This window comes from Marmota flaviventris, chromosome 5 (genome assembly GCF_047511675.1).
Source record: "Marmota flaviventris isolate mMarFla1 chromosome 5, mMarFla1.hap1, whole genome shotgun sequence".
Classification (NCBI taxonomy): domain Eukaryota; kingdom Metazoa; phylum Chordata; class Mammalia; order Rodentia; family Sciuridae; genus Marmota; species Marmota flaviventris.
This window is the reverse complement of record NC_092502.1, coordinates 106,426,034-106,448,401: the sequence shown is the minus strand read 5'-3', so window position 1 is coordinate 106,448,401 and position 22,368 is coordinate 106,426,034. Positions and strand designations below refer to the sequence as shown.

At 34.5% G+C, this 22,368-nt stretch overlaps 1 protein-coding gene across 2 annotated transcripts in view; it reads right to left on the bottom strand.

Moving 5' to 3' along the window:
- The window catches only part of Fcho2 (FCH and mu domain containing endocytic adaptor 2), a 128,934-nt gene extending 106,776 nt beyond the window's left edge, over positions 1-22,158 (bottom strand). For both annotated transcript variants that reach the window (XM_071612499.1, XM_027927714.1), the window contains exons 1-3: positions 22,012-22,158; positions 6,986-7,077; positions 1,483-1,557 (exon numbers count right to left, since the gene is read on the bottom strand). In XM_071612499.1, the coding sequence (XP_071468600.1) occupies positions 1,483-1,557; positions 6,986-7,077; positions 22,012-22,044 (200 nt within the window). In that variant the 5' untranslated portion in view covers positions 22,045-22,158. The remainder of the gene's footprint in view (positions 1-1,482; positions 1,558-6,985; positions 7,078-22,011) is intronic.
- Between the last annotated feature and the right edge of the window lie 210 nt (positions 22,159-22,368).

Below are 22,368 nucleotides of genomic sequence, written 5' to 3'. Positions count from 1 at the left end.
AGGAAGAATAAGGACAAAAGGAAAGAAAAACAAAACAAAAAATAGTTATCAACCACCAGTCTCTATTCTTCCAGTGAAAAAGGCTGCAATTTACCAGACTTCCTAGACACACTGCACAGGACTACAGGAGGGCCTCTTAGTGATATACACTGTTAGCCCATACCTAATGAACAGTGCCACTACACTAAAAGTGAACAAAGATTCCAACTCTGCTTTGCCCAAAACACAAAGCAGAAAGTCTTTTGTTCAAATTCATTCAACCATACTCTAGAATACTTACATAAAATACTCAATCATTTTTAATCACAGAATTATTTGTGAATGCAATCATTTATATAGACCCTTCTTAAATGAAAATATAAATTAACATCTATACACAATTTTGCATGAAATTTTAGAGGATTCAAAGGTTTATCAGAACTGCAGATATAGAAGAATTTTTTATTGATAATCACTGAAAAAATCTTTTCAGACTAATTATTTTAGTATCTTAGTTAAAATACAACCTTTCCTCAATTTTTAGATAATTAAGATTATAAATAAGATAAATAAGATTAATCATAAATAAGATAAATAAGATTAATCATTCCTTCCTGAGTTGTTGTGGTTCAGGGGATTATGGATACGAGCACATTTTCATTTTAAATACGTTTTTGTTATTAATTTTCATATTTCAAGGAGTATATTTTTTAATACAAATTTTTAAAGAAAGTTCTATAATAAAAAGATATCTTAATGGAATTTTTTTTTTTTAGTACTGAGGATTGAACTTGGGGGCACTTGATCACTAAGCCACATCCCCAGCCCTGTTTTATATTTTACTTAGAGACAGGGTCTTACTGACTTGCTTAGCGCCTCACTTTTGCTGATGCTGGCTTTGAACTCCTAATCCTCCTGCCTCAGCTTCCTAAGCCACTGCGTAGTCATCTTAATGGATTTTAATCCACTAATAAGATAGTTTATGCTAAGTGAGTTTTAAAGATCACTGTTATATTACAACAGAATTTAAATTAACTGATAGAAAACTTACCACTTTACAAGTGGTAACATTCATCATCTCAAATTTATATACTACTGAATGACTATACAGAAAAAATAATTGTCAAATTTCTTTGTATTAACTGATTCAGCAACATTATTATATTTTCTAGCAAGTCAAGAATATATTCATAAGACATATTTTAAATAAACACATAATACAATCATACATATATACTGACATTTCAATGACAAACCACATAAACAATATATATCAGTAATCCCATAAACTCATATCACTTCATGATATTATAGCTTGTGTAAGTATATCCTATGCCATTTGCATAACAAAAAATTACCTAATATGTGTTTCTCAGAATGTATTACCATTGTTAAATGATGTATATCACTGAATTTCTGAACTACTATATCTTAAGTAGAAACCTAATATTCTTAAGAACTTTGCCTAAATGAACACTGAAAAAGAGGAAGAAATTAACTCACCCAAGTTGTGAATAATTGCTTGCAGATTTTGCTAGTTTTGTCATTGACCTGGAATATGCCTCTTCTATTGTAGCTCTGTTGAATCAAATTTCCATATTAGAATATCTCTTAATTAGTGACCAAAAACATAACAGTTACCAAAATACAATAACAATGAAGAGACAAAAAGATACTTCAACTTATATGTTAAAAATTATAGTATACAATTCTGAATTTCTGGTCTATATGCCTTTTGTACACATATACTTTAAAAAGCTGGTACAGAACTAAAATAACTTACATCATAGTAAGTTTTAATGAATTTATTTTTTTATTTTTAGTACCAATGGTTATTTGAACAGGAAGCACAAGAGTGTTGCTTCTTGTATTCATCTGTAAACTAATTCATTGTGTAAGTCATTTGTATTTAATACTTCCTTAATGTACTTAACATAATTTTGTTATTATTCAAAACTGAGATCCATATTTAACAGAACAAGAAACTAATGGCAGTCATTTGCACACAACTAAATATAAACCAGCAGAAAGTCTGAGGTCCTGAATTTTGGAGCTTATTTTGTGATTAGGTCTAAAATATAAGTATTTCATACTAAAAAATTGTGTTTTATATAACTATTATTTAGTGGATCGGATTTTAGGCTTAAAAATCCATTAAATATGGTTAAAAAACAAATTATTCTACAGATAAATAATCAATGAATGTTATAGTTTTACCTTTTTCCATAATTACCCTGGTCCTTCTCAACAGTGCTATTCCTTAATAGTGGAACATTCTGTCTTTTCATTTGACAGGTTAAACTTCCTGCCCCTATCTAAATCAGATCTATACTGCTCTTACCCCAATAAAGGCCCCAGTCCTAGCTACACTTAGATATCTGCATCACTGCAAAATCAGAATATCCAAACTAAGCTCATTTCTAAATTCTTCCCAAACTCAGCCCCTACCAAAAATAGTTAAATAAAAAAGAAATAGTAGCAGTAACTGCCTCTCACAGATAACACTGTGGTTTTTTTTCCTGTTCTTCTAAACTTTTTGGTATTGTTTAAATAATGATATATTATAAAAGTAATACTTTGATCACCTAAAAATCACTCAGAAATAAATATCAGTATCTCAATTTTGTTTAAGAGCAAAAAATAAAACACACACACACACACACACACACTTAAATTTCAAATAACAGTAATGTGAGTATGATACCAAAACCTCTTACTAAGGAAAATTAGAAAATGATGGAAGGGGGAAATAGTGACTTAAAAGCACCAGAGAACCAATCAAAGATAAGAACCAGAATGCCAAAATCCAAGAGAAAAATACTCCAAGAAGTGAGTCAGGAATGTGGGGCATCTTTATCCTTAGGGGCATCTAGAAGAGGTAGCTGAAAAGCTAAGAGTGAAAAAAAGCTTTCCACAGTCTCACGAGCAAGGAAAACAAAACTTATAAAGATTATGATAGGAAGCAGGGGAAATCCCATCCCACGAAGTTGAGGTAATAAATGCAATACTCTTCAAGTAAGGATGAACCAGAAGTATAGACAAGCACTCACAAGAATCATAAACCATCTCTTCAAACTCTGATGTTGGATTTTTGTATAGACATCTTATATACACTCAGAAAACCACTAAGCACATAAGGAAACAAGATAACATAAACAAACAGAAAAACAACAGAAACAAATTACTAGGATTCCAAATGTGAAGATGACAAAGCTTAGACTTTGAGTACATGTATTATGTTCAAGATCATACATAAATCATATCAAGAATCTCAGTAAAAACCTGAAAATCATTAAAAAGGACTAGAAGAGCCAGGCGCGGTGGTACACACGTGTAATCCCAGTGGCTCAGCAGGCTGAGATAGGAGAATCTGGAATTCAAAGTCTGTCTTAGCAATAGTGAGGCGCTAAGCAACTCAATGAGACTCTGTCTCTAAATAAAATACAAAAAAAGGGTTGGGGATGTGGCTCATGCCTGAGTGCCCCTGGGTTCAATCTCTGGTACCCCACCACCACCACAAAAAAAGGACTAGAAGAAAGCTTGCCAAATTAGGGGGAAAAAAACACACAAATTGAAATTCTGAAATATAAAATAACCAAAATTAATATCTCATAGGATGAGATTGTTTTTTGGTACTAGGGATTGAACCTAGGGTGCTTAACCGCTAAGTCACATCCCCATCATTTTTTATATTTTATTCAGAGACAGGGTTACTTATGGCCTAAGTTACTTATGGCCTTGCCAAACTGCTGAGGCTGGCTTTGAACTTGCAGTCCTCCTGCCTCAGCCTCCCTAGCCGCTGGGATTCAGGCATGCATACTATACCTGGCTCAGATGATGAGATTGTTATAGCAAATTGATACACTGTAATGAGAACTTGATAACTAGAAGACAGATAAGAAGAAATCTATCCCAGACTAAAGTTCAAATACAAAAGAGGAGGAAATAGAGAGTCTAACATATGAAGAAACAAAGAATGGGTAAGAAGAAATACTGAAAGAAATAATGATGGAGAATTTTCCAAAACTGACAAAAGCTATAAAACCACAGATCTAAATAACACAACAAACCTACAAGTACGAATAAAAAAAGGTTGGAGATATGGCTCAATGGCAAGTGCACTTAGCATACATGAGGGTCCTGGGTTCAATCCTCAGCACCACAAAAGAATGAAGAAAAAAAAAAGGCAATCAACACTTAGTTACATCATATAAAACTGCTGAAAACCAAAAACTAAAAAACAAAATCAAACATTGTCAACCAACAAATGTCACTTTCAAAGGAGCAATAGCTAGACTAACTGCTAACATTTCACAGCAGATAATGAAATGATTTTCAAAGATTTGTTTTAAAAAAGGAATCTGCCAATTAGAATTCTATATCCAGCAAAATATAAATGAAAGTAAATCCCTAAGGCAATAATTGATCTAGGTGATGATCATCAACAACCATTAACATCACAAAACAGATATAATTGGATGCTACACTCCTAGGATGGAGGATGTTACACACCTCTGATAGAGTATGTACCACCACCTATTATGTATTCTGCTCAGAATACTAAGTGAAATTTGTTCAAGATGCTAGATGTAAATAATCTATAGGAAATATAAAGGTAAGTAAAAATGTTAAGTAAAATCATTACATATTACCAGAAGTGGAACACTAAATAGTATAATCTGATTTATTTAACAACAAAAAGAAAATAAGAGACCTGAAAAATAAACAAACCAAAAAAAGACATCAACCAGGTATAATATAGAGATCTTGCTAGGATACTAATTAGAAGATATCAACTACATATGTGCATATGTGTACGTATATGTACATATGCATTGTGTATGTTCATGGCAACTAAGGAAAATTGAGCACTCACTGTATAGTCAGTGATACTAAGGGATTAATACTACATTTTTAGATAGGAAATGTTGTGCTTTTTAAAGGCTCTTCTAAGATACATCTGAAATGTAAATGGATGAAATGTAACATTTCTGAATCTGATACTGAATTTATAACAATTTAGTAGCAGTGATATGGATCAGCTGAAACAAGAATGACCATGATTTGATAACAAGAATAGCCATATTGAGGCTGGGTGATTGCTACATGGAAGTTCCTTACATTAAGAACTTCTGTACAGTTCTGTATGTGTTCAAAAGCATTTTAAATTATGATAAAGATATTATTACGCTAACAAAAATTGAGAATTTATCATCAGCAAATCCACATCAACTAGAATTTTTAAAAGACGTATTTAAAACAAAAGAAAAACTATCCAAGATAAAGTATTTTTTTAAATATATATATTTAGTTGTAGATGGATACAATGACATTAATTAATTTATTTATTTTTATGTGGTGCTGAGGATCAAACTCAGTGTCTCATGTGTGCTAGGCAAGCACTCTACCATTGAGCCACAACCCCAACCTCGAGATAAAGTAATTTTAACAAACTTCACTAATAACTGTATGAGAATAATAAAAATAAAGAGCATTTTTGTGTGTGTGAATGGGCCATAAAACCTAAATAACAAATTACATGACTTAAATTAACTAAAGACTGGAAAATTTTAAACTAATCATTAAATCTGTTGGATAAATAATGTGATTTTTAAGTCCAGAAAGCCACCTTAAACAAAAATGTCATGCTGGGCACTGTGGCACACACCTATAATCCCAGTGACTCAGGTGGCTGAAGCAGAAGGATCACAAGTTTGAGATCAGCCTCAGCAAATTAAAGAGGCCCTCAGCAACTTACCAGGACCCTGTCTCAAAATAAAAAATAAAAAGGGCTGGGGATGTAGCTCAGTGGTAAGGTACCCCTTTCACCAATAGGTCATTCAACATAAAAATCAATTAAAATATTTCCAATCTAAATAATACTATAAATCAACTAGACCTAACAAACAAACATCTACAAAATGACCCCCAGAACAGCTGAATTCACTTTTTCCTTAGCAGCTCATGGAACCTTTTCCACAATATACCATATACTAAGTCACAACATAAGTCTTAGCAAATACAAAAAACTGGTATAATCCTATGCATTTTATAAAATCATAATGGAATGAAATTAGAAATTAAAAGGAATAAAAATTATAGAAACCACATAAACACATGAAGATTGAACAGTACTCTTTTAAATGAGGAGTGGATTATAAATGAAAGAAGAAAGCAATAAATTCTTAGATTCAAATGAGAACAGAGATACAAAAAATAAAGTTCTCTAGGACAGTATAAGGCAGTTCTAGGAGAAAAGTTTATTGCATTAAGTACCTACACTTAAAAAAAACAAAGATACCAAATAATCTAATACTATGCACCTCAGGGTCCTAGAAAAGGAAAAACAAACTAATTCCAAAATGAGTAAAAGATAGGAAATAATTAAGATCTAAAACAAAATAAATGAAATTGAGAACAATATTTTATCCTATAATATTTCTCAATCTTTTATTGCATCACTTTTGCTAACATATCCAATGAAAAATGCATAAATAGTATGTTAAGCAGTAATTTGCAAACCAAGTATTTAACAATGTCTCTCCAAACTATTATGCAGCCCTCAGGTATGTAGATGATTAAAAAAAAATACTCCTCTAAAATATAATTATAGGTAAGCTGGATGGCACACACCTATAACCCCAGGTACTCAGGAGGCTAAGGCAGGAAGATTGCAAATTTGAGGCCAGCCTCAGCAACTTACCAAGACCCAGTCTCAGAACTAAAATAAAATAAAGGGGTGGGGATGTAGCTAAGGAGTAAAGTGCCCCTGCATTCAATCCCCTGTACTGCAAAAAGTAAATAAAAAGACATAACATTCATAAATATATATACACATATATACATATAGTTACAGTATACTTATATACATATATACATGTAGTTACAGTATACTTTTTAAAAGTGTCCATTATTATTCTAAACCCTACCAAATTTTGTCCAATTACTTATATTTTATAATTCAAATTGATAATTGTTTAACAAATTACTTATAACAAATACATACCTTTCTCTTACAAAATCTGCTAGTTCTTTTGTTGATATCTGTCCATGTTTCATATTATGGTAGAGAACGTCAAAGCCACTATTTTTTTCTCCCTAAAATTCAAAGATATTTAATATTTAGTTTATAGATATTTAGTTTAACAAAAGAGAAAGAGGTAAAAAATGACTGGAGAATACAATAACTCTAGACTACATAAATATTATTCTTATCTTACAAATCTTATGCTCTGGTAAGTTGTTTTTCCTTAATTTAACCACTATCATTCACAGTATGATTTTAAACTGTTATCAATGCAATTCTACATGCTTTGATAAATGTAATTTACTATATATACACATATAGACATGCACACACATATGCTCATATTCCATAATCACCCATAATGGTATATAATTAATGAATATAAGTATGAAATTTTAACATACAGCATTAAGTTAGAAAATATCAGCAACAGACCTTTTAAAATCCCATTTCAGTTCTTTTGAGACATACTAAGAAACTAACTCAAGAATTTGTGCTTTAAAACAACTAAATCTTGACCTGAGTCAAGATGCCATAGTATTTTTTCATCATATAAGCATTAGACACCAGAAAAACAAATACTTTACAATTCCTATTCTAAACCCTTTAGTAAACTTGAGAGAGCTTGAAAAGAATAAAATTTTAAGAAAAGAGAAGAAACAGGCTATTTTCTTAGTCTTCAACTAATTAGAATAACAGAATCAGATCACTACACTTTATTGCTGTGTAATTGTATAAATACTAAATTAGTAAATCACGACAAAGAAAACATGAGAAATGTCAATTTAATCTGTGAAATAAAAGATCACTAATAAACATAACAACTCTCTTTAACAGGTTTATTTTTCTTCAGTGCCAAATTTACTAAATTTTACTATTTTATTGATATTAAGTAAAATTTAGTAAATTTAGCATTCAATAGAGTAAAATTAATATAATAACAGTAATATACCTTGGGAAACAATATTAGCTACTCCACTCCTCAGTTTTGTTGTTTTTTATCTTAGGGATTTTCTAAAATAACATCATTTATTTATTTGTTTTTATGTGGTGCTGAGGATTGAACCCAGTGCCTCACACATGCTAGCCAAGCACTCTACCACTGAGCCACAAACCCAGCCCCTCAGTTCTTAACTTAGAAAGAACATTTTTCCTAATAGGGATCATGATGTACAAGGAACCTCCTTCGAAGGCACTAATGACTACACATTGCCTGATTACAAATCCATTTGTTATTTCTTCTATTTGGAAATTCATTCATGTCCAGGTCAAAAAATACAGTGAGTCAGACTACTGAGCACACAAGAGAATTAAATTACCTTCAGAATCTGTATTCTGATTAAGAAGCCCTTGAAGAAGTAAGTTATTTATTAAGAAATTCAGATATCCAGATAGCATTTTACTCAGGAATTCCCAGTAGAAGGGGCATTCCTTTTCTCTAATACAATTTCACAAACTTATTAACACAGATATTTATTGATCATGAACATTTTCTTTGACACAAATTAAGCAATAACTTAAATACTTCAAATGAATATGTTTTTTAGATATATACACATATATAGACACACACATATATATCCATACAGATAAATATATTTGCGCATATATATATATCCTTTTATTAAAAACTTCAGGGCTGGGGTGTGGCTCAGTGGTAGAGCGCTTGCGTTGCATGCATGGGGCACTGGGTTCTATCCTAAGGAACACATAAATAAATAAAATAAAGGTATTTTATCTACAACTTAAAAAAAAAAACTTCGAAGTTGAGGTGATTAACAAAGAACCTAGGTTTTACTGTCACCATGTCAAAAACTTACTGTAAAGCCTGAATAAGAGATGACAGTATATTAAATACACATATATTTCAAAATCAATTTTATAACATTTTGTTGTCCCCCCAAAAGAAACCCACACCCAAGTGGCTACATTTTTAAGTGTAGGTATGTACATCAGTACCCATCAGGCTCATTTTCAGCTGGCTTATTTGTTAATTTGATCAGTACTTGTGAATTAAGCACATACATGTCCACAAAGAAATTTGTATATGAATGTTCGTAGCAGTATTATTCACAATAACTAAATAGTGGAAATAATCCAAATGTCCATCAACTGATGAGCAGATAAAAACAAAGTGATATACCCATACAATGGAGTATTATTGGGTCATAAAAAGGAATGAAGTAGGCCAGGTGCAGTGGTGCACACCTGTAGTCCCAGCAATTTGAGAGGCTGAGGCAGGCAGATCACAAGTTCAAGGCCAGCCTCAGCAAATTAGCGAGGCCCTAGCTAATTTAGCAAGACCCTATCTCAAAAAATTTTTTTAAATAAAATAAAATAAAAGAGCTGAGGATGTGCCTCAATGGTTGCTGGGTTCAACGCCTGGTACCAAAAAAAGAGGGGGGGGGAGTGTGGAGGATAAAGTATTGTTACATTCTCCAACACTGAGGAAACTTGGAAAACATTACACTAAGTGAAAGATACAGTTGTCAAAAGACCACACACTATTACAATTTCATTCATATCAAAGTGCAGAACAGGGAAATATACACAGACAGAAAATAGAGAAATGGATTGATTGAAGGTAGGAAAGTAAGGTAGGGGATGAATGATAAAGGTTACAGAGGTTTCTCCTTAAAGTGATGAAAATGTTCTTAAATTATATTTGATGATGACTGCACATATCAATGAATATTGCCAAAAAAAAATGAACTGAATTCTATTTCTATTTCTATTGTATTACTGGGGATCCAACACAGGCTCTACCACTGAGCTCCAACCCCCAGTCTGAATTGTACATGTTCAAGGAGTGAATTATAAGGCATATAAAAAAAATCTCAATAAAATTATTTTTAAAAAGTGAAGTACACGTTTTTTATATGTTTCCCTTCCTAGGTTCTTGTGTTAAGAGCTAACAAAACTCTGGAAGAATTCAGCTTAATTCTTAATCAAAAAATTCTTGCAGAGCAATTTTTATTATTAACTGGCAAAAACAGCTATCAATACCTTTGCTGGTCCAAAGAAGAAAATTACAATGAAGGTTCAAACTTAGATAGGATCTCTTATCAGTTGATCACAAAAGCATTTTACAAAAAGCAGTACTCTGATTGAATGTCCACTAGCTATGACCTGGGGTAAATCAAATCTTATTATAATCCAACACAAACGAGTATTAAACATCTTTGCAAATTGGGTTGGGAGTGAAGCTCAATGCTATAGCACTCGCCTACCATGTATAAGGTCCTAGGTTCACAGTCCCCAACATTAAACAATCAAAATCTCTGTAAATGATTTTTAACATGAAAAAGAAAAAAAGGGAATTGTAATTTCAGCATCCTTGGAAGATTATAAATTCAGAATCATGTAAGCCCTTTAAAAGAACAAATTTCTTGGGGCCGGGATTATGGCTCAGTGGTAGAGTGCTTGCCTAGCATGTAAGGCACTGTGTTTGATCCCTATCACCATATAAAAATAAACTAAAAATAAAGGTATTGTGTCCATCTACAACTAAAAAAAAAAAAAATTTAAAAAGAACAAATTTCTTGGTACCTATTTTTTTCCTCTTCCTGCTCTAATTAAGATGATTTCAGTTAACAGTTTGATGTACATCAATCCAGAATCCTTTTTGCACAGGCAAGATGTTACTTTTAATATGAGAAATGATATTATGTTATCATATCATTTTTGCACTTGTATTAACAACTAAACTAAAATTTAGCTAAAAAGATGTTATAAATAAGTCATTAAAAATATTTAAATTTGGGTTGGGGTTGCAGCTCAGTGGTAGAACATTTGCTTAGCATGTGTGAGGCACTGGGTTTGATCCTCAGCACCACCTAAAAATAAATAAAGGTATTGTGTCCATCTACAACTAAAACTATTTTTTTAAATGTTTAAGTTTTTTCCAGAAGTCACAAGTGAGGCATCCTTGAAATTTCTAATTAAAACATTTAAATAAGTTGTTAGGTCTACCTCTTGAAACCCAAAGACATTTTTTATTTAATTTGATAACAACTTTATACTTTAAAATAAATACACATAATAATCTAGCATATTTATTCTTTAAGAAAAAATGATTTTGAAATTTCTCCTTAAACAAACTTTTTAAGGTCAACAGTAAGTTAAACACTAAAAATAAAACCTGGATGTGCTTCACTTTTGATAACTGTAAGAATTGGAGGGCTGGGGCCATAGCTCAGTGCTAGAGCGCTTGCCTTGCAAATGTAAGGCACTGGATTAGAGCTTCAGCACCACATAAAAAAATAATAAATTAATAAACAAAGATATTGTGTGTCCATCTACAACTAAAAAAATTTTTTTTAAAAGAAGGTTTAGCTTTAGACTTTTAAAAAAAATTGGAAAACAGGCAGAAGATAGACTGTATACTGTATAATGAGTTCAAATGATGGATTTCACTAAATTTCCTTTTTAATTTTTTTTCTAATATCTTTATTTTATTTATTGTTATGTGGTGCTGAGGATCAAACCCAGCGCCTCGCACGTGCTGGGCGAGTGCTCTACCACTGAGCTACAACCCCAGCCACCTCCTTTTTAATCTTTAAAAAAAGCTTTTGGAGGGCTGGGGTTGTGGTTCAGTAGTGGAGCACTTGCCGAGCACGTGTGAGGCACTGGGTTCAATCCACATAAAAATAAATAAATAAAATCAAGATATTGTGTCCATCTACAACTTAAAAAAAAAAAACTTTTGGAAGGGTGAGAGAAGGATAAATAGACGCTTCCTATAAAACATCATCAGTAATATGCCTAAACCATCCTTACATCCAAATCCCCTCAAAAATAAATAACTGGGACTCTCTCCATCTATGAGAGATGTGCCTTTATTTGTAAGCTCTGTCAAATAAACTCTCCTGTGTATCTCTACCTGGTCTTGGTCTTTGATTTCTCACTCACCATCTCCAGGTTCCTCGCTTTCCTTTCAGATACCATAGACAAATAAGGACTTTGCATCAAACAAGATGGCAAATTTCCTTTCCTAGGCAGTAACTGTTGACCAAAAGACTCAAAGAGAAAGAAAGATAAATACTGCCATTTGGGCCATGGATGTCTGCAAACCTGGAACCTGGTGGAGCATATGTTAAAAAGGGAATAAGAGCCAAGTGCTGAGGTAACCATCCAATCCCAGCTACTGAGGAGATGATGCAGGAGAATCACAAGTTTGAGGCCAGCCTCAGCAATTTGGGTCTCACTAAGTTGGCAAGGCCAGTCTCCAGCATGCGATCCTTCTGACTCAGCCTCTCAACTCGCTGGAATTCTAGATATGTGCCATCCTGCCAGGCAGGGCAGAAGGTTTTAAAGAGGACAAAGTCATCTGATTTACATTTTTCATTATTTTTAAGGATGGTAAGTGGCCTCAGGGTGCTGCCCAGGCTGGAGTACAGCGGCTGTTCACAGACAGGATCCCACTACTGATCCACAGTACACTGCAAGCTCCTACCTCAGCCTCTTGAAGAGCTGGGACTTCCAGGCAAGCCACACCAGGAAGGCTCTCGTTTGCATTTTAAAAAGATATCTTTAAATGAGTTATCAAGTCATAAAAATGTAACCAAAAGCATTGGGTTCTCCACTTAGTGGTCATGAATCTAATGAGCACAATCAGAAGATAAAAGAATGGAGAAAGACTTATATGACCTGCAGCAAGCATCAGTTGTCTGTAAAGCTATGCTCTCCCTGAGGAAAGGAAGCATGGGGATTCTATTGGGGAGCTAATGCACATTTATTTAGGAAAGCATACATGGGGTGGGCAGGCACATTTCTGAGCATGCTCAGTTCGAGGCACAGTTCAACTGGAATGACAGTGGACACATTTCTGGGCATGCCCAGCGCAAGATCATAGAGTACATATGTGAAAGATGGCAGAAAGGATCACTTTGGGCTATGCTCAGGTCTGGGTCATAGGGTCAAGTTCAGATGCCTAAAAGAAGGAGTCAAGTGACTCAGTTTCTCGAAAAAGCTTTAGGTGAAACCCAAAGAAAGGATACTTTTAAGATACATCAAAAGATGGTGGAATAAGATGGACATCATTACCCTTGGTACATGTGTGACCGCACATATGGTGTGATGCTACATGGTGTACAACTAGAGAAATGAAAAATTGTGCTGCATTTGTGTACAATGAATCAAAATGCATCCAGCTATCATATATACCTAATTAGAATAAACAAATAAATTTATAAAGAAAAATGAAAAATAAAGAAATATCATCACTTCCTGCCCTATCTACATTTCCCTGTTACTATAGCTCTTACTGACATTTATTAGATAACTTTGGACAAGTCACTACAAAATATAACACCCATTTTGTCCCAGCATCTCAGGTACCATATTTGCCCAATGTCCTATTTATAGGATGGCTTACATATGTAAAAGATACTATACTGTATCAGTGTTCTGTTTATACAACAATCTGTATTTTTCATTTTTAATGATAATAAAGGATACATACACTCTAGATCAGGATGACCAACCTATTTTAATACACCTATGTCAATTCTGTTGGAATACTCACAAAATTAGAAACTCGGTACCTAATGAGCAAATACATGTTGTCACTTTATCCAGTATTGTCTGAAAAACATCATGAAACATTTAACTGTCTAAAGATATTTTTTCTTAGATCAGCCCTTCTAGTAAAGAACCTTTAAAGATCCTTTTGATGGGAATTCAACAAATCTGCAATGACAGTCCTCCCATGCCATTTTTGCCTTGAAAATTGCTAAGAGGAGGATAAAACATATAAAAACAGTTTTTCTCTAAATAAACATGACATCACAAGTTATAATCTCTTCTAGTCAACATTTTGTTACATACTGAAATTTTCAGTCAGGATCTCTAAAAGTATCCTTCAGAGCCACTGGCAAGATAGTGTTAAAGCTGAAAAATAGTAATTAAAATATGTAGAACAAGCAATTTTCGGCAGTCAGAACTATTTGCTGAAGGTACAAAAGTGACTCACATTTGTTGGTTGACCAAAGGAAAGAAATTACATTTTTAAAACACTGCTTTTCTCACCCCTAGGTTACTCCTCCCTAATCTTTTTTAATTATAACTCATCTCTTCCATTTAAATCCTTAAAGCTATCTAAATAGATACATATAGGGTTCAGAAAAAAACAGCAGAAGCAAGCAGTGGTGAGATCATTTTTTAAATTTAGATTCTGAATTTTCTGTACTATTCTATAAACAAAGTAGTTATTATTACTTTCAAAATAAAAAGAAATTAATTTCAGCTTTCTCAACTCTTTATTCTTCCAGGAAACAGAAGAGCATTTTCTTAAGCTAGCACCTTGTTCACATCAGTACTTAACTCTAGTCCTCATAATTCATGATTGGGAAAAAATGGGCCGAATCTAAGTATCCAAAAGGGAATCAAAAATAACAGCCTATCCATTTCATGGAAACCTATGGAGTCACTGAAAATTTTCCAAAAAGCTAATCATATGAGAAAAATGCTTGATGATAGTATCATTTAAAAGTATCAAAATATAAGGCTAGGTTATGGCTCAGTGGTAGAGCACTTGCCTAGAACATGTGAGGCACTGAGGTTCAATTCTCAGCACCACATAAAAAATAAATAAAGATATTGTGTCCATCTACCACGTATGACTAAAAATATTTTTTAAAAAGTATCAAGACACAAAACTATATAGTATAAGTGATCTTGATTTTTCCATTTCTAAAGAAAATGATAAGTTTAAAGGGAGAGGCTATAGGTAATTCTTATTCTGTACTTTTTTTGTGTTTTACCTATCAGTAGCAATAGATTAATTAAAAAGAAAATTGTACTTAAGTATTTGTTTCAACCAACTGAAAACTCTCATTCCTTGGGTTTAAAACCAATCACCACCAACTTGCTTTAATTATGTTATACGTTCCCCTTTTCTCTAAAATCAAGCAAACATTCTTGTCATAGATTCCATACTTCTAGTCCTTCAATTCCATGAAGGAGCATAAATATCTTCTCAATTTCAACACACAGTTCACTAGTCACTTCCCAATTTCATCTTTGTTAACTCTGGCCATTCTAGCAACATTCTCTAGAACCCTACCCAATGATGTAAATCTAGCAGCTGTTGTGCTTGTCTTTTTGTTTCTCCCACATCTGGCCAATTTATGCCTACTTTGTGGACAAGATTAATACTAAAATTCTTCCAACTCTAATATCCTTTAATTCTTCCACACTTAGAAAACTGAAAACCAAATCCTTATTCCCTTTCCTTTATAAATCCCTATGGCACCACATTTCCATTTGGATTTCTAAGGGTGCTTCTGTAAACTGTTTTAGAATTATGATATCAAGAGGATAATTTCAAGAGATAGTCCCAAATAGCTTATATTAATCAAATGTGCAGGATGATTCAAAGCATAACTGTTTTCTCATCCTTTCCTAAATAATTTAAGCAGTTCTGAAAGGATTAGAATGTCTAAGACTTAATGGGCAGGACTAGAAAAAACATCAAATTTTTATCCTTTCCAATATCAATATTCAAAAATCCTTCTTTATGCAGACTCACTATTGATTTTTTTACTTCCAAATTTATTTTAAAATTTAGACAAAAATACAAAACAAACAAACCACCCCTAAGGGTCTCACAGTAAAATTTAGTGAAATCTAAAATTCTTTGACTTTAGAATGTCTACTTGTCAAGACTAATGGAACAAAATAAGATGAATCTATAGTCTGTATTTTCATAGTTTGTTGCAGTGAAGATTATTTGGGCATGGCTAACTAGCTAATAGTTATACAATAATACTTGTTTCATTTTTTGGTGAATGTTATGTGCCTGTATATACATAGATTATCTGTGGAAAGCTACTAAGAAATTGGTAACAGTGACTTCCTTTACGGAGATCTTGATGGCAGGAGATTTTACACTGTATTCCCTTTTGTACCTTTTAAAAATTAACCATGTAAAATGATTTGAAAATCTGTTAACTGTAAATGCATACACCTGTGTGCATTTGTACTTAGTTTTAGTATACCACCTGATGGGATAGCATCCTAACCAGATATCCCAAACTGCAATATTTGGGAATCTTTTCTCTTTTTTTAATATCTTCTTATTTATTTATTTATATGTGATACTGGGGATCAAACCCAGGGCCTCACATGTGCAAGGCAAGTGCTCGTCCACTGAGCTACAGCCCCAGTCCCTGACATTGGGAAATCATAAGTAATAAAAAGACTACCTATATTCTGCATTCCTCTGGTCATCTCGACTAATTTTCTAAAGATATATATTTAAAAATTTTCATATGGATAAATAACCCCAAAGAACATGTGTATCAATGTCTCATTTAAAATACTAAATTCAAACCAGATAGTAAAGCAAAAATATGATAATGTTTTGCTCCAGGCATGGTAGCACACACCTGTAATCCCAGCAGTTTGGGAGGCTGACGCAGGTGGACTATAAATTCAAAGCCAGCCTCAGCAACTCAAGCGAGGCTCTGAGCAACTCAGTAAGACCCTACCTCTAAATAAAATGTCGTTCAGTGGTTAAGTGCCCCTGAGTTCAATCCCTGGTTCCTTATAATAAAATTATATATATATATATATATATATATATATATATATATATATACACACACACACACACACACACACACACACATATACATATATATATATATTATAATGTTTTGCATTTCAAAATCCTATTAATAGCAATTCCAGATTTTTCAAAACGATTTTCATCCTCCCAACTTACCCATGTAATGATAGAATAAATTGTGGATATTTATAACCAAGTGCTCCAATTTGGCAATACCCATGAAGTAACAAACAAATGAAATGAGACTTCTAAAATGGTTAAAAAGAGAAATGAGGAAAATTTCATATTTCATAATAAAACTACCTGAGATAACTTGTTTATTAATTTTTTGCTGACTAGAAAAAGTCACCTAACTAAAACCTTCAGTTTGCTACAATGTGACATTTACTAAAGAATACTGAGTGTCTTTATGTAAATGCCTCATATATAGACTAGGATTACTATGTAAAATTAAGTTTATAAAGTATTTAACTCAAGCATATTGCCTATTTTTTCCTTTAAATAATGATTAGCTATGAAATTCATTCCTTTAATATTTTTACTGAGTTAATCCAGGTTTATATAAAATCATTAAGCCATTTTAATTACTATAAGTACAACATTAATATAACCTCAGAAATATTGTAAACTAGTATTCAATTCTTTGAGAAAGGCACTAAATACAGAGTTACTTCACTGTAATATCAGTTAATAACCCTTGAAAGTTTACACATGATCTTTTGAAGGGTTAACAATTGCTTTTACACATTAAAGGCAATGGTGTGGATTTCTGGTATCAAAACTATTTTTGCTGTCCAATTTTAATAAAAGAGAAACATTTCAGCTTGATTATCAATAGCACTAAACTTCATGGCAACTGACTTATCAGCAACAAAACACCTGCTATGCAGGAAATTTTGAATACCTTTTTTTTTTCTTCAAAGCCTGGATTAAGTAAAGGAATTTTTAATTTAGCAGATAGTTTTAGTTAAGAAAAACTATAAAGAGTAAGGAAGAGGGCTGGGGCTATAGCACAGTAGCAGAGTGCTTGCCTAGCATGTGTGACGCACTGGGTTCAATCCTCAGCATCACATAAAAATTAAAAAAAATAAAATAAAATAAGGACATTCTGCCCATCTACAACTTCAAAAAAAAATTTTTTAAAAAAAGAATAAGGAAGAATGTGCTGATTTTAAACAAGTTTGAACTTAGTTTCAGTCTTTCAAAATTTCCTCTAACAGAACACCACAACAAAAAAAGTTTGCCTTTATATGTGTAGGGTAAAGACAATCAATAGGTTGTCTGGTTAGAAACCTAAAACTTAAAAGGTTCCCCTTACCTCACACTGACAATTTTTTTTTTTTTAATTTACAAAAAAATCTGGGCTGGGGTTGTAGCTCAGTAGTAGAGCTCGTCTAGCATATGTGAGGCACTGGATTCGATCCTCAGCATCACATAAAAATAAATAAATTAAAAATAAAGTCATTGTGTCCATCTACAACTAAAGAAAAATATTTCTTAAAAAATGTAATGCCACTTTAAATGTGGAGGAGTGAAATTGATGCTGTAAATTCTCAATTTTAAGGAATTATTTCATAAATGACCCTGAACTATGTAAATTTTTAAGTTTTTTTAAACAGACTACTATCAAATTCCCAGAAGCTGGTTATTTAGTTAGTTCCTAGATTTTCCTAGCTCATTTAGATTCCTCTAAAGCTTTTCAAGCTCCAATTTTGAGCTTCCAGCCCCAATTTCAGAATAGGAAATAAAATGAAATGCAGTCTATTTTACTATTTGTTCTCAACAGTGAAAATAGGCAAAGACTAAAACAAATTACATTTTCGTTTCTCTCTAGATTTCAGATATTCATGTTTATTCACATTCCTAATAGGGACAAACAGGGGACATAAAAATATTACAAAAATATTCAGAAAATAGCTACAAACTGGGCTGGAGTGTAGAGTGGTAGAGTGCTTGCATAGCATGCATTAGGCCCTGCGTTCAATTTTCAGCATAGAAAAATGTTTTTTTAATAGCCACAAACAAGGCTATGTTCAAAACTCAATTAATAGAAAACAAAATATAACTTTAAAATGTTAAAATACAATTTTAATCTATGTTAGCAAACTTAAAAAACATTAACGCATCAAAAATATGCAAAACATTAAAAAGAACAATGTTTTAAACAATCATATATTTAGAAAAGTGTTTCCAGGCCAGGTATGGTGGCTCACATTTGTAATCCAGCAACTCAGGGGGCTAAGACAGGAGGATCACAAGTTCAAAGCCAGCCTCAGCAACTAGCAAGGCCCTAAGCAACTTAGCAAGATCCTGTCTCAAAAAAAAAAAAAAAAAATTAAAAAGGGCTAGAGATATGTCTCAGTGCATTCAATCCCTAATACAAAAAAAAAAAAAAACTGTTTTTAGAGTTGGGGATTCAGCTCAATGATAGCATGCATGAGGTCCTGGTTAATCCCAATCACAGCAAAAAAAGGTGGGGTGGGCTGGGGGAATTTTCCCTGTCTTTTCCTACACAATAAACCACCAAGATTTCAGTGAGAAGGGATGTGCTTCTCCTACAAAGGCCAGGAAACAGCCTTGATAGGTGTCTCTGTGTCTGTCTGTCTGTCTCGCCCCCCCCCCCATATAATAGTAATATGCCTAGAATGTCGGGATCTCCAAGGTCAGAACCTCGAAAGGTAAGGACCCTGGTTGATGAATTTGCCTTTAACTTAAAAAATAAACAAATAAATGCATAGGGGGATTTTAAAAAAAAAAGGTATTCCTAAATTGCCACTATAAAACGGCATGTCTAAAATTGACAGGCTAGTCCTAAAATTCATATAGAAATGCAAGGGACTTAGAATAGACAAAATAATCTTCAAAAAAAATGAAGAAAAAAAAACCCAGAATAAAACTTTCATTTCCTAATCCCAAACTTATTATACTAAGTTATAGTAGTCAAAACACTGTGGTAGTGGCTGGCATAAGGATAAACAACGAAATAAAATTAAAAATACAAAAGTAAACATATACATCTATACTAAAGTGATGTTTCACAAGAGTACCATTTAATAGAGAAAAAAAGAGAGACTTTTCAACAAATGGTGCTGGAACTGGGTATCTACATGCAAAAACTTAAGTTGTACCCATTCCTTGCACCACACACAAAATTTAACTTTCAATGAATCACATACCTAAAATGATCTAAAACTATAAAATGCTTACAAAGAAAACGCAGGAGTAAATTTTGAATTAAGCAACGGCTTCTTAGATACAACAACAAAAGCACAGGTGATAGAAAAGTAAACAAATCAGAACTTACCAAGATTTCATCAAAATTAAAATTATGTGCTGCAAAGGCTGTTTATCAAGATAGTCCACAGAATGGGAAAAAATACTTTCAAAACATATATCTGGGGCTGGGGTTTTGGCTCAGTGGCAGAGCGCTTGCCTCACAGGTGTGGGGCGCTGGGTTCGATCCTCAACACCACATAAAATGATTAAATAAAAGTATTGTGTCCATCTACAACTAAAAAAAAAATTTAAAAATATATCTGATTAAAAAAATGTGTATCCAGAATATAAAAAGAACTTATACAACCAAATAACAAAGAGACAACTTGATTAGGATGTAAACAGGCAATTCTCTAAAGAACATACAAAAATGGAAATAAGCACATGAGAAGATGCTAAATGTCATTAGCCATAGAGAAATGCAAACCAAAACCACAATGAGATGCTACTTCACCTCTCCCCATTATAACTAAAAAGATAACAAGTGTGGATAACCATGTGAAAAACTGGAACCCTGAGACATTGCTGGTGGGATTGTAAAATGCTGCAGTCAGTTTGGAAAAGTTTGGCAGTCCCTTAAAATGTTAAATATAGAGTTACCATATGACCCAGCCATTCCATTCCCAAAAGAAATGAAAACATATGTTCACACAAAAACTTGCACAAAAAATGTTCATGGCAGCATTATTCATAATCACCAAAGTGAAAACCAAATGTCCATCTCCCTGGATAAATAAAATGTAAAATTATCTGGCCATAAAAAATAATTAAGCACTAATACAATTTATGGAGGAACCTTCAAAACATTATGCTAAGTGAAAGAAGTCAGTCACAATAGTCCCATTTATATGATAGGTGAAGAACAGACAAACCTAGAGAGGCAAAGAGTAGATCATTTGCCTAGAGCAGGACATGGGGAAAATGACAAGTAAATGCTAATGGGTAAAGTGTTTCTTCTGATAAAATTCTTCTAAAATCAATTATAGTGATGGTCTGCACAACTCTATGAAAATATGAAAAAGCATTGAACTGTACACTTTAAATAGGTGCACTGTTTGGAATGTGAATTGTATCAAAATAAAGTAGTTTTAAAAGTAATGTTTAGTATGTATGCAGTGTGTGGAAAACAAGGAACATTCAAGACAAGTAACTATAATTGATTTGATTACTAAGCAAATCTATGCTTGAGACCCTTAGAATTAAGAATTTAACATACCCTCCTTGCAAACTGAGATATTACTCCTTGAAACATTTCTATCTTGGCCAAAACAGAATTAAAGTACTTGCAACTGTCAGGTCATTAAAATAAGATTCACTCAAAATATCTGAGTAAACATGTTTCTTTCCTGTACATGGCTGAACTGTGTACTTACTGCCCATTACAGCAAACAATAACTGCAGAAAAACACAGCACGGAGAGACAGAGAAGTCATTCTCAAAGAAGAAACTAATACTAAGTTGAGATCTATGGAAAGAATGAGGAGAGAGGAAAAGAGGGCTAAGGGAAATCTCCATGCATTTAAGCCCATAGTTCATTTACATTAAATTCAACTTTAGTGAGCTTTGTGAACAGGCCTAGACGCAAAGTCCCGGGCGCATACCCACAATCCAAGCAGAACTGCGAGGCCAAGAGGAAGTGTGGATCCAGCCCAGCCCCGCATTGGCTTGCGTGTGGATACGGTGGGGGGCTGACGCGCTCAGACGCGGGCCTGCGGAGCGGGAAGGCAACGAGCCCCGGCGCTCCCCGGCGCGCGCGCAAGGCTCCGTGCCGGGCCCGTCCTCCGCGTCCAAGCACCGCGCACGCCTCGCGCGGTGCGCGCCGGAGCCTCCGATGGGGCCGGCTCCTGTCTCCCGCCCCATCCGGCGCTTTGTCCCGGCCCCGCCGGCGGTCGGCCCCTCTGTGTCCCAGCCGCGGCTCCCGGGCCCCACTGACAGTCCCCACGGTCAGGAAGGCTGCGAGCCTGGCGGTCCCCACCGGCCAGCGACCCGTCGCCCGCCGGACCTCAGCCAGGCGGGACCCGGGAGGCAGCGGTCCGAAGACGCTCGCCCTACTGGAGAAGCCGCCGCCGCCACCGCCCGAAGCGCACGCAGGCCGAGGTCGGGCGCCGAAAGCCTCGGACTCCGAAACCCATACTTGTTTCCAGCATCCCGCGCTTACCCAAAAATTCTCGACGAAATGCGCCATGACCATCGTGCCGCCGCCGCGCCGGGTTCCGTGTCCGCACCCGCCCGCCGCTGTGTAAACACGGACCCGGCCCCCACGGCGCCCCCGCCTTTCGCCGTGGCCGCCGCCTTCTTCCCAAAGACCGGCCCGCACCCTCCAGGGCGCATGCGCCACCTAGCGGCCGCCGCGGCGGAGCGAACTCCTAGACGCCGCGGCCTCGGAGTGCGCATGCGCCCCGGGCCCCTGCCCGGGTTTGGTCGCCCTTTGCTCAGCCTGGCGCGGCCAGATTGAGTATTCTCTTGGGAATGGTGAAGAACTGGGTCCCTGAGGAGTCACCCGAAGACTGCCCGC